This window comes from Oryza sativa, chromosome 1 (assembly GCF_034140825.1).
Source record: "Oryza sativa Japonica Group chromosome 1, ASM3414082v1".
Taxonomy (NCBI): domain Eukaryota; kingdom Viridiplantae; phylum Streptophyta; class Magnoliopsida; order Poales; family Poaceae; genus Oryza; species Oryza sativa.
Genome location: NC_089035.1, coordinates 1,382,189 through 1,395,595, shown reverse-complemented (window position 1 = coordinate 1,395,595; position 13,407 = coordinate 1,382,189). Strand labels below are relative to the sequence as shown.

Sequence of the window (13,407 nt, the reverse complement as noted above, 5' to 3'; positions counted from 1 at the left end):
TGTGTAGACCAGTATTACTTTTGCTATGTAGACCAGTATTACTTTTGCTGTTAGTACTACGGTACCATTGCCTTGACGCTCTGCTATTCCGTTCCTTCCACATGTCCACTGCTACAACTATTCCATGCATATGAAGCCTAACTTTCGGCGCGTGACGGTCCAGTCCATTATAGATAAAGCGTTTCGTCGAGTTGTCAGGATCAACTTTGCACCACAGATTCCGCACGTGAATTAATTACTGCTCGCATGTGCTCGTGTCATCAATACACTGCATATTAAAACTACTTACGCATACGACAACAAACTTTCGGCGCGTGAAGATTGTCTCCTTTAGGTAGCGCAGCAAACCATAGTACACATATACCTTGGTAGTTCGAGTTGCCACTATCATCTTTCGGCCCTGTTCTCGGAGATAAAGTGAATGATGCTCACGCGTGCGCGTGTTGTCACATCAAGTGGGCCAGATGAACAAAATTAAGTCCAGTTATAGCACTAGTTGCGGCCCTATATAATAGACAAGCCGAATACAAGCTCTTCATATCATCTTTCATCTTCCCACACATCTAGAGAGAATGGAAGCTCCATTTCTTGAGTGTCTCAACTGGCGAAGCGATCCTTTCGCCGGTTGGTTTCCACCATGGTGTGACTGGCCGTTATGCACTTGTGGGGATCGATGCATACTTAAGTCAAGCCTCATGGTAGAAACTCGGGGCAGGAGATTCTTCCAATGTGCAAACCTTGATCAGGTATCATTCATTCGTTACAAGTTCAATTGACTATACTGAACACATCAAAAGCTAACAGATTTCTACTCCATCATAACATCTTACGCAGACATACCGTACATTGTGCAACTACATTGAGTGGGTAGATACAGAGAACCCACAAAACGACGGAACACGTCCATATGCACGTAGTGAATCAAGATCCGACTACCTCAGGCGAAAGGATGAGCATGAACGTCGGATTGCTGCGGAAGCTTTAGAATGGCAGGTAAACCCCGTAGGACTCCCCACATGGCGGGAACGTCCAGAGTGTCGTTGTGGTGACCGTTGTCAGGTGATAAGGTCCGTAAGACAACGAACTCGAGGACAAAGATGCTTCGTGTGTCCTAACATTGACGACGACGATTTCGTCGTAAGTATCTTTTTTTTGGGTACCACTAATCACTACTTTCATGCACTTACCTCTATTTACACAAATTTTCAAATAGGAGGAGGTTAGGAAATGTCAATTCGTACAATGGATCGATACAGTCAGAGTTACTTCCATTGGACAAACGATAACGCAACCTGAGACGACCACGCAATTCATTCAGGCATGGATGGAGTACGAACGTCAGGTACAAATTGCAAGCTTAAACTGGAGGAACAATCCATTAGGTTTACCTAAATGGTCGGAGCATCCAAAGTGTGGTTGTAGAGATCGCTGCCAGGTGGCTACCTCGTTTGCAGAACAAACAATTGGCAGGAGATACTTTGTCTGCCCCAATGTAGACGACGATTTCGTTGTACGTATAACAAATTCCAAATTTAAGTAGAATCTGCTTATTATTACTATCCTATCTGAATAACTATGTTTGCTTCTCAGGGCAATCCAAGGAGGTGCGCATTCACTTTATGGATCGACAATGTCAATCCTACATATGATGGCCAAAAGATAACTGAGTCTGAAACACAGGTAGAGTACCAGCGAGAGAAGGACCATCAAAATGCAATACATGTTGAACGACGCGGAAGGGGTCGGTAGATAAGCTCAGGCTCGATTTGTCAGGACCGACAAATTTGTATCGTTTATCCATGCTATCTTGTCATTATAATGTTTAATTACTATGTTGTGCTGTTGTATGCGTCATGAATTATAATTTAATGTGACTGTATCGTTCCGATTTCTAAAGTTTCTTTGACGCCACGATACGTTGTATCCTTATAATTTATATGTACCTGCTTATATTTTTATAACTTCCACCTTCAATTGTGTACATGATTCAACATACACGAGAATTATGCGTAACTTACAATTTATAGGTAACAAACCCCCTCATAGCCCTCCAATTTATATGAAAAATTAAATTATTAAAATTTTGTCAAAATGCACGTACTTTGTTCGTTTCAAAACGATACTTTACCTAATTTTAACTGCTAAAAATCAGGTTTATGTAAAATACCTATTTCGTAAAATTTTAAGTGCAAAATAGTTATATTTATGTAGTTTGAAACTATTCCTCCTTCGACTTCGAAACAATGATTTATGTAGTTTTTACAGTAACAATTAAATATTTCGGTGTAAAAACACCCCTTGTTGGGCTCCAAACCGCCGAAACAATGTACCATTCAATTCTAATAATGTTTTTTCTTGTTTCACAATTTTAAAAGTGATGATTTACTAAATTTTCTAAATGCATCGAGCTAAACACCTGGGGGCTGCTCTTAAAGCTGGCGGCACCCAGCACAGTACCAAACCGCCCTCCGTAAGGGCGGCAAAGGGGGCCGCCTGAAAAAAAACAGGGTCCTCGCCGCCTTTTGCAGGCGGCCCCCCACACAGTACTAAACCGCCCTCCGTAAGGGTGGCAAGGGGGGCGCCTGCAAAAAAACTAGGGTCCTCGCCGCCTTTTTGCAGGCGCCCCCCCCCCCCCGCACAGTAGTAAACCGCCCTTCGTAAGGGCGGCGAGGGGGCTGCCTGCAAAATTGTAGGCCTCCTATAGACGGCCGTTAGGCGTGCGCTAACGGTGGTCAGCCACGTCACGAAAATCGCCCTCTGGGAGGGCGATTTTTAAATATCGCCCTTGCAGAGGGCGGCTAGTTTTGTAAAATTTTGAAACACAAAATTACTTTTGTAAATATTTTAATAAAAAAAAATAAAAAAAATTCTTCAGCAACCAGCAAAGGAAGAAAATACAGAATCACATAGTCACTCGGTTCTTTTCCTCTTATTATCGTGATACCCTTCCTAAACTTCGGAGTACAGGATACGGTTTTCTGAAAAAAAAAATCATACACATTTCTTATAAGTCCTTTATTCCACTTTAGAATACCGATCCATATCAAATGGTCTAAACAGTCCAATGATATGTCACCACATATCAGTGAACACCGATGAGCTCATATAGGGTGTGTTTAGTTCTCCGCACTCTGTCCAAGAACCAATACCAGCTTTCAGTGTTTCCACTCTCTACAAATGCAAAGCCATAGGTAACACCTGATTGTTCCCATCAACTCCAATCGCTGTCAATATCTGACCTCTGTATTTACTGGTCAAAAATGTTCCATCTATACATAACACAGGCCGGCAGTGCACAAAAGCCTTCATGCAAGCACCCAATGAGAAAAAGGCTCTTTGCAACACACTCTTGTTAGGATCAACAGTCGATGGAAATGTATGCACGTCATAGTATGTATTGCTATTCCTCTGGGCAATGGTTGCCAACAGACGCTGCAAATTATCATATGATGCTTCAAAAGTGCCATACCTCATCTCTAAAACCTTCTGTTTTGCTCTCCAAGCCTTGGCATAGGTTATGGTGTACTTGAATTTGTCTTCAATGTGGCTAATAATTGCTCTTGGTTCAAAGCCAGAGTTACCGACAACACTGCTGTACATCTCACTTGCAACAAAAGCTGATGTGATGTTGCGGTGATACTTCTCGACCCCTTGTAAGTGGCACTGGTGCTCGGTCACAATGCTAACTTTCTAATAATCTTTCCATTTACCCTTATATGCATGAACACGCCACGGATAATCTTCTTTCACGCACCTCACTTCATACACATAATTGGTTGACTTGACCACCGTAAACTCTCTCATCGATGAGACCGCCCAATGCTTCACTGCCTCCTTATGAGCATATGTAGCACCCTCAATTACCTCGTTATCCTTGTATTCCCAGGGTACATGATGTCCCTCTGAGATAACAAGTCCCGAGAAGTCCTCGTTTGTCCAATCAGTGGGCATTACATCACCTTCCTCGTCGGATGATGCATCGCCCTCCGCTTACTCGTTATCCGAATCTTCCCTCTCCATTTCATCAATGATTGTACTGATTCTCTCTCATCTGCCACGCCCATGGCCTGCACCACCCCTGTGTCATTTCCCTCATCTTCCCCCGATGGTTCAACAAAATCCCCCACATGGCTTGGACCCTCGACATCTTCAGTTTCCATTGCAATATTTCTATCATTTTCATGCACCGACACAAAAATAACCAGGGGCCATGACCTTTCAAAAGCCATCTCCAGATACCGTTTCCAAGCAACAGTGCTATGCATCGGCATGAGTTCCCAAAAATAACCTTCCGTTGCACGACTCACTACAACCGATACTGACATTGTGTGGACTTCTGAGTCTATTCTAAATACTCGCATCAACCAATTATAAATTGACTGAAATGATCTCTCGGCAGGCCTATCGATGCCCTTCGATGTCATTACAAAATCTGACAGATCAACACCATCAGGACCAAATCTAAGGTTGCCTTCACCGTGAACTATCTGAAACATAACCTTACTTGACATTGTGCTTGATGAAAAAATATCTATGTTAACTAAGTTCATATCATACTAACCAGATCTAACCCCCCATTCATCAATACATACTACGCCCTAAGTTAAAGATACTACAAATAAGTTGTATGTCCTATGTCTCAAATTCTAAAATAAGCTGTGTGCTACAGATCTACTAAAGTATATGGTAAAAAAACTAAAATGCAAAAAAAAAATGGAAACACATTTCAAATGAATGTATTACCTGTGATGGAGTCAGCAAACCAGCAGGGCTTCGCCGCTCCCCTTCTCCTCCTCCTCACCCCTCCCTCTTTCTCTTTTTCTGGATTTTGAGTGAATATAATGAAAATTCTGAGAGGGGGAAGGGGTTTTATACTCGGAGGGGTAAAAATCGCCCTCCCTGCAAAAGGGCGGCCTGGTTTTTTGCAGGCGGCCCCCCGCACAGTAGTAAACCGCCCTCCGTAAGGGCGGCGAGGGGGCCGCCTGCAAAATGGCAGGCTGCCTAAAGACGGCTGTTAGGCGTGCGCTAACGGTGGTCAGCCACGTCACGAAAATCGCCCTCTGGGAGGGCGATTTTTAAATATCGCCCTCGCAGAGGGCAGCTAGTTTTGTAAAATTTTAAAACACAAAATTACTTTTTGTAAATATTTTAATAAAAAAAATAAAAATAAAAGAAATTCTTCAGCAACCAGCAAAGGAAGCAAATACAGAATCACATAGTCACTCGGTTCTTTTCCTCTTATTATCGTGATACCCTTCCTAAACTTCGGAGTACAGGATACGGTTTTCTAAAAAAAAAATCATACACATTTCTTATAAGTCCTTTATTCCACTTTAGAATACCGATCCATATCAAATGGTCTAAACAGTCCAATGATATGTCACCACATATCAGTGAACACCGATGAGCTCATATAGGGTGTGTTTAGTTCACGCCAAAATTAAAAGTTTAATTGAAATTGAAACGATGTGACGAAAAAGTTAAAAGTTTATATGTGTAGAAAAGTTTTGATGTGATGGAAAAGTTAGAAGTTTGAAGAAAAAGTTGGGAACTAAACCAGGCCATACTTTCTTCGTTTTAAATTACTTATCGTTTCTAAAAACTAATGATCAAACCTACTTTAAAGTTTGACTTAGAACAACACTAAACCAACAAGTAATTTAAATTTGGAACGGAGGAAGTATAATAATCAGTGTTTAGTTCTTTTCAAAATTAAAAGTTTGGATTAAAATTGGTACGATGTGACTGAAAAGTTGTATGTGTATGACATCTTGATGTGATAAAAAAGTTAAAAGTTTCGATCTAAACACAGCCATAGTTCCAGCAAAGACGTGCATAATTAGGAGGGAAGTTTATATATATTGTGTGCAACAAAGGGAAGTTATCTTTTCCTACATTACACAGCCAAAAGTGAGGAAAAGAGATATCCACAAAATCTCTTGTTTTTTGCTTGCATCCTCGGTGGATGCCATTGCCTGAGAGCTTCTGCCGCCATTGGAGCCCGCCCATGTCGTCACCGGAGAATCACCGCCGCCGCCGCCGTCGTCGTCGCGCTCAAGCGAGTGCGGGAGCGGCGTGAGCGAGGTAAGACTGGACGGAGAGCACTGCCAGGTTCTCCGGAGGAGATGTCGAAGAGGGTGATGGTGACGCTGGCGGCGGCGGGAGGCGGATTGGGCGCCACGAACGCGAAGCCGTCCGCCGGCAACCCACCGGAGAGGTTCGTGCTCCTCACGCCGAACGTCGACGACTGCCGCCACCCCGTGCCACGGCGGTCGAACGACACTTTGCACTCGAACCTCGGCGCGTCGCCGTGCCCGTGGGCCGCCGCCTCCACGGCGAGAACGGTGCCGACGAGGCCGGCCTCGCCGGCCTGCGCGACGTTGAGCAGGAACAGGTGGCTGCCGCGGCCGTCGTCGTCCAGGAGGCTGAGGACCCGCTTGCCTTCCTGGAGCGGGACGCCGACCGCCGCCCTGCGGCGCCACATCACGGTGGCCGGCCAGCCGTGCGTGCCGGTGAAGTGGGCGAGCAGCGCGGCGGTGGCGCCGGCGGCGAAGCCGCAGCCGGGCTCGGGGCAGAAGCACGGCGCGTGGGGGCACCCGGCGGCGTGGCCGTGGCTGTCGTGGTAGGGCGTCCTGGCGGCGCAGCCGTGGGCGGCGTTGGGGCAGGGCACCGTGATGGCGTACAGGATGTGGTCGACGGCGACGCAGCGCCGGTAGCCGCCGTCCCGGCTGCACATGTGGCAGCGGCTTGTGTCGAGGAGCTTGCCATGGCAGGACGAACGACAGCTCAAGCTACTAGAACAGAAACGAAACAGGCCCGTGTCTTTCAGAATTCGGAGCAAATGGAATTGTATTGGGCCTCAACACAGCTTCTTTGTTGTTGGGCCTACTAGCCTAATGCAAAATCTCCTTCACTCCAGGTCTCCAGTCCTCCGCCATCTCCATCTTCTTCGGCCGTCGTCATTAAACTCTCTCGTCCAATCAACTTCACCTTCTCCGCCGCCTGACAAGGTCTCGCCCACGAGTAGATTTGTCTGCGGCTGCGTACTCAAAGTCACCTAGCTACAGCCATGGTTTCCCAAACCGTCTTACCGCACCCCGGCGATAAGCACGATTACCACGCGGTAATCGTGGCAAACCGTACGAAATCGTGTAAAATTTATCAAACTTTCAATATTTTTTAAATGTATTTGAATTTAAGGAGGTTATCGTGGTTTTTCTTTTACCGTACCCCGCGGTAAACATGATAACCGCGTGGTTACCGGCGGTTTTGCAAACCCTGGCTACATCTACTCGTTGCCATGACTGAGGCGGTATTTAGATCTATGGGTGTAAAGTTTTAGCATATCACATTAGATATATGGACATACATTTTAAGTATTAAATGTAGTCTAATAACAAAACAAATTATAGATTCCGCTAGAAAACTGTGAGACGAATTTATTAAGTGTAATTAATCCGTCATTAGAAAATATTTACTGTAGCATCAAATTGTCAAATCATGGCGCAATTAGGCTTAAAAGATTCGTCTCGCAATTTACACGTAAACTGTGTATTTGGTTTTTTTATCCACATTTAATTGCTCCAATGTTGTTCAAGTAGGAGGTTATGAGATGTTTAGACCACTTGATCAGCTGATCAATCGGGTACTGAACGCAATGTGAAGTTCTAGCCAAGATCCAATGTAATGCTGTTTTTTCCTTCTTACATCTCTGATGAACGGCAACTCAAGCTAGAACAAGGGATTATTGCACCGGAGTTTATAAAAATTACGAATAAGATAAAGTGGATGACAATGATACTGTGATTTGATAGAGTAAAAGGCATTATAACATTTGTTTTTACATTGGTACGTGTAAAATGAATGAAAAATATATTTTTTGGGACAAAAAATAAATTAGTAATAGACTAATAGTAGCCTGGTGAAAGAGAGATGAGCCATGAGCAAAAGGAAGCATATGGAGAACAGGAGAAGAAGCCTATAGAGACGATGATCAATTGACTGAAGCCATAGGCGCATCAGAATCGCCGGCAGCATCAGACGATCCAAGTAGTAAATGCAAATCTACTTTGATTGGTAGGAGTATTGAACTCCTAGCAGCTCGAGTAAACGAGTAGTAGAAGTACGACTAGTCGCACTCCTAGCTTAAGGGATTAGACAAACCAGTCGCACTTGACATAAAGATACTACTCCATTCATCCTAAAATATAACAACCTTTATTCTTTAGGATTTATTCTAAAATATAAAAATTTCTCCATCAATATTTATGCATATGAAAGTAGCTCGATCGATGAGCATAAAATACACAAATCTTTTGATGAACCGGAAATGGATTGGGAGTAGGTACGTACCTGGAAGACGGGGGGTTGGAGGGGATTGTAGCAGATGGTGCAGTCGAGAGCGTCCAGATCGATGGTGGCGACGGAGCTCCTCTGCCTGCTGGATCCAGTGCTCGTCGTCTCCATGCTTCGCTCTCGACTCTCTTGCTTCCTAATCTAGTACTCGTAGTACTCCACTAGCTTATACTTGATGCTCATGGAGAGTGCCATGCCACTGTAAATACTCCAGGATTGGAGTAGTAGCTCATCTCATCACTCTTGTGCCAGGCTTTGGGTTGGGTTATTAGTAGGTCTGAACGGATTGGACGTTTCAGCGACGAGGGAACCAACGGCATGGCATTGAGGGGTTGCATTGAATCCTTCCCTACCCCCCTGATCTTTCCTAAACATGAATTCGGTGCTGTTTAATAGATTCTAACTTTTTTTTCTTCAAACTTTCAACTTTTCCGTCACATCGAACTTTCCTATACATAAACTTTCAACTTTTCCGTCACATCGTTTTAATTTATTCAAACTTCCAATTTTAACGTGGAACAACATAGCCTTCATATTGCTAAATTGTTCTTGTCACTGTCTTACAGCTTGCATGGACTGCTAGCTCACACTACCAGGAATGGATTTTAATCTCTCGAGGAGATGTCCGTTTGTTTATCTTTTTTCTTTCAAATTCAATGCGAAGTATATTGAAATCTATTGCTCCACCAAAAATCAATGTCAAATTTAACCTAAATATTGAGAAAAAAAAGACAATTTCGGGTGTAAACAGTACTATTCACACGATGAAATTATCATTTTTATATCTTTGATGGGTAAGTTGTTATTTTTTTCTAAAAATTTTCATAACCGTTTGTATGGATTTTGAACATACGAGAGGACATCCCCTCGAGATATCAAAATTATTTCCCTGTACTATCTCTGTATTCAGGTGCGACTGGCTTATGAAAAGTTCAAATTCAGAGTCTTGTTTCATTGACCCATAAAATACGGGTGAACAAAACCGTTGATGATCAGTTTGTGGAAACCAATTGTTTTTAGGTAGTTTATCATACGGTGTTGATATGGCTTTATCGGGTTTCCGTAAACCGGTGAGTAGCGGTTTTTAATCAAAACGAAATGGTACACCCTCCCCATAACTCGTTGGAATCAGAGGCACAATGCACTGTAATTTCTAGTGCACTGATTATTATGGAGCTCCGATTATTTGGAGATCACATACGACACCATCATCAGTTCACCAGAGTAATCAGAAATGTTGGGGATAACACAGGGGTAGGATGTAATCACTGGCCCATCGATCAGAAAGTGACTGCGTAACTGATGAGCACAGAAGAGTCAACAGAAATCTTGAACTTAATTTTGAGTTCAAATCATACTAAGGCTGTGTTTGATACTTAGGGTTGGGAACCCAACTCCACCGCACGAAAAACGAAGCGGTTCATTAGCGCATAATTAATTAAGTAATAGCTATTTTTTTAAAAAAATGGATTAATTTAATTTTTCAAAGCAACTTTCGTATTGGAACTTTTTCGCAAAAAATATACCATTTAACAGTTTGAAAAGCGTGCGTGCGGAAAACGAGGAAGAGGGGTTAACGAACGCAGCCTAAAACGAGTAATTAAAAAAAGAAGGAAGACAAATGTACTGCAAAATACTACTCCCTTCATCTAATTTTGATAGTCATATTTTTAAATCTGAAAAATTTATTTTTGATAGGCATATTTTAATTCAACAACCTATCATCTTAATGACTTTCTCGGATTTAATGCATGACTTTCTATTCTTCCACACAAGATTGGCTACATAGGCATCGAGAAATGTAAATATTAATGAATTGCTTGTTTACGATGAATGACTAGTAGCATGTTTAAATAGATGGTAAGTAGAATTACTTATCCTTGGTCTATGTGCTAAGATGAAATATAACTATCAAAAGTAGATGGAGGGAGTACTACTAAGGTCCTGTTTGATTCAGCTTATGATTATTATAATATGGATTATCAGAAATAAGATAAAATAAACATATAGCTTATTAGGATAGATTATTACAATCTACTCCCTCCATTCCATATTGATCCACATATTTCATAGGTACACCAAGACCCAGAAAAGCTAATAACTCTCTCATACTATATTTACTCTAGCAACAAACTCAATGCATGCACCATCCTCACTATTTCCTAACCAATAGCAAATCAAGATATTGCATGTGAGTTATAAATGCTTGTGTGCATGGATACATGCATCAATGTCCATTTACTCTAATGCACAAATAACGAATAGACCTAATGAATGAACACAAATATGTAGATCATTTAGAAATAACCTCAAAAAAAATTATATATAGATCAATTTGGAATGGAGAGAGTAACAAACAGCTTATAATCCAGAGAAACAAACAGCTCACAACTTATTATATATCGGCTTATTATAATTCAGTTTATAGTAATATAGTTCAATAATGTAGATTATAATAATCTTAAGCTAAAAATAAACCTAAGTATACTTAATTTCTTGCGCAACCAAGCAAATATATGAACGCAGCGTAACCATTATCACGATGAATTACTGGATCCGTCATTCACATTCCTCGTCGGAGTCCTCGTCCTCTACGTCTTCGACATCATCAATGGTGATGCCGAGCACGACACCGGCGTCCCCATCCTGCTGCTTGGGCACCGAAAAGAAACGATCTTTCGGCAGCCCGTCAGAGAGCGACGAGATTTTGACAGCTTCCAGCGTCGAAGCCTCGCAATGCCCCTCGAAGCAAAAAGAATTCCACTGAGCATCTGAAGCCGGATTCCATGCCGTGCCGCTCAAAACAAGAAAATTTAGTTTAGTTCCTTTAACGAGAGAGAGCACGACAAAAATAGCAATGAAGATGAACAGAAACGTGTCCTCGTCAGAGAGGGAGAATGGAATTTTTTTTTTGAGCTTATTAAGGGAGAATAGATTCTAATCCTTCGACTATCGTGTGCGTTTTTCTCTCAAATGAAATGTACTCCATTTCTTAAAGCGATGAGCAACATATTCCCTCCTTCCAAAAGTCACCTATTTCATTCTTTAGTTTTTTCAAAAGTCTAAGTCCTATTTGTAGTCATTATCTACTAAATTAAATTATTGATAGGAACCTTTTCATACTTATTGGTTGCATGTTCATTGGTTTTATCATATGGTGAATGAATTAATTGATTCTTGATCTTGATGAAAAAGGAATAGAACTTAGATTTTTGGAAGAAGGGAGTAGTGAATAATGCCATTTATCGCTCCATCAAAATTCATATTTAAAACTGATCCACACGTAGAGAGAACGGCATACTCAAATCTGAAAGCACTACATATTCTCCATATATTTAAGTTGCACAAATATACTAGTACCTCCGTTCTTATACTAACGGATTCCGGCTATATAACTAGACAACCAAAATTACTTGGATTTTGAAACATTGTCGGATTTCTTTTAGAATTCTTCACAACCATTTGCCCATTGCATCAGTCTTCTTCGTCGTCACAGCAGCTGTCACCGTCCTCATCATCCTCGTCTTCGTCATCGGAGGTATCCCCGTCATTCTCATCATCGTCGCCGTTGTTAGCATCGACATCATCGTCACAATCCTCGTCGTCGTCGTCCTCCATGCCGTCGACACAGCTAAACAACGGCACTGCTTCATCTATGGTGATGCGGATATCCACACCGACACCGGCATCACCATCAACAGAATCCTGCAGCTCGGGCACCGAGAAGAAACATTCTTCCGGCATTCCATCTGAGAGCGACGAGCTCGTGACAGTAACCAGCGTCGAACACTGTAGATGCCCCAGGAAGCATGAGAACTCCACCGAACATCCGAAATGGCTCGCCGAGCGTCCGAAGCCGGACGCCCCGTGGTGCGGCTGCACGGAGAAGAGAGAGACGACGGCGTGCTCCGCCGCCGGCGACACGTTCAGCAGGAAGAGGGCGCCGTCTTCTTCTCCGACGAGGACGTTCTTTCCCGGGTGGACGCGGAGTTCGAACGGCTGGCTGTAGCTGAGCTTGTGCGATGGCCAGTTGTGACGAGGCGCGGTGAAGTGGTCCGCGAGCGCCGCCGCGGACGCGGCGGCGAAGCCGCAGCCGGGCTCCGGGCAGAAGCACGGCGCGTGCGGGCACGTCTTCTCGTGCTCCGTGATGTTGGCGTAGGCGATCTTGTCGGGGCAGCCGTGCTCGGCGTAGGCGCAGGCGACCTCGACGGAGTTGACGACGCGCTCCATGGCGACGCAGCGCACGGAGGGAGTTCCGAAGCACGACGGCGACGGGCACTTGCCTCCGGCCGGCAGATTGTCACGGCAAGGCGAACACACCAAGTGCCCCAGATCACACTAAAAATTAACAAGAGCCTATGCAAAGACATGCATCCATGTGAGATCCAACTTCAATTCAAAATGTTGAATTCGATAGAAATTAAATTTAGCACAACCAAATGCTATGTACTCCATCATGTCAAATGAGTGTACGTACCTGGAAAACTGGAGGCCTCAGGATCTGAAAGCAGACGGGGCAGTGCAAGACCTCCATGTCCATGCTGACACTCTGCCTCTTCTTGATGACAACGCGATCTCCATCATGCTGAGCTTCCCCTAATTTCCTCTTGTTGAGGCTGCTGCTGATCTCCATCGTATACTACTGCCTCCAAATCTGAAGTTCTCTTGTACTAGCTCAATTGCTCATGTTCCCCCAATATATATACTGATGTGTTGGGTGGAAGACGGTGGTCAAACTACTTGCAATTAACCAGCAACAGTATCAAGGAGTTCAGTCATTTAAGTCTTCCTTTAAACGAAAAACAAGAGTAGTTACTACGTGGAGTTTGACAGTTGATATAAACAAGCCCTCACACGAGATATTACGAAGAAACATTAGGGAAAACGCGCAACCACTTTTTTCGATATTTCATAACATAAAATGTACATGCATACATATTAATTAACTAGCATATCTTTTTTTAAAAAAAATCAGATTTAACCACTTATAGATGTGGCAATTAATTATTTATCATTAGACCCACATGTCATTGACATATGGGTGGCAAATAG

At 43.2% G+C, this 13,407-nt stretch overlaps 2 protein-coding genes and 1 long non-coding RNA gene across 3 annotated transcripts; 1 reads left to right on the top strand and 2 right to left on the bottom strand.

The window, feature by feature from the left end:
* Positions 1–543: 543 nt before the first annotated feature.
* Positions 544–1,482, top strand: LOC136355150 (uncharacterized). The gene is made up of 3 exons (XR_010739303.1): positions 544–746; positions 835–1,137; positions 1,214–1,482. It is a non-coding gene; the product is annotated as an uncharacterized lncRNA (long non-coding RNA).
* Positions 1,483–5,836: 4,354 nt separating this feature from the next.
* Positions 5,837–8,579, bottom strand: LOC107276602 (E3 ubiquitin-protein ligase SINA-like 11). The gene is made up of 2 exons (XM_026022475.2): positions 8,353–8,579; positions 5,837–6,794 (listed from the first exon to the last, which is right to left on the bottom strand). Exon 2 carries the CDS (start codon positions 6,734–6,736, stop codon positions 6,014–6,016), a length of 723 nt encoding a protein of 240 aa, XP_025878260.1. The 5' UTR covers positions 6,737–6,794; positions 8,353–8,579; the 3' UTR covers positions 5,837–6,013.
* A 2,335-nt stretch (positions 8,580–10,914) lies between these two features.
* On the bottom strand, positions 10,915–12,988 carry LOC107276150 (E3 ubiquitin-protein ligase SINA-like 2). Its single transcript, XM_015780810.1, has 3 exons — positions 12,833–12,988; positions 11,862–12,693; positions 10,915–11,180 (listed from the first exon to the last, which is right to left on the bottom strand). The coding sequence occupies exons 1-3, from the start codon at positions 12,986–12,988 to the stop codon at positions 10,915–10,917; spliced, it is 1,254 nt and encodes a 417-aa protein (XP_015636296.1).
* Positions 12,989–13,407: the final 419 nt, after the last annotated feature.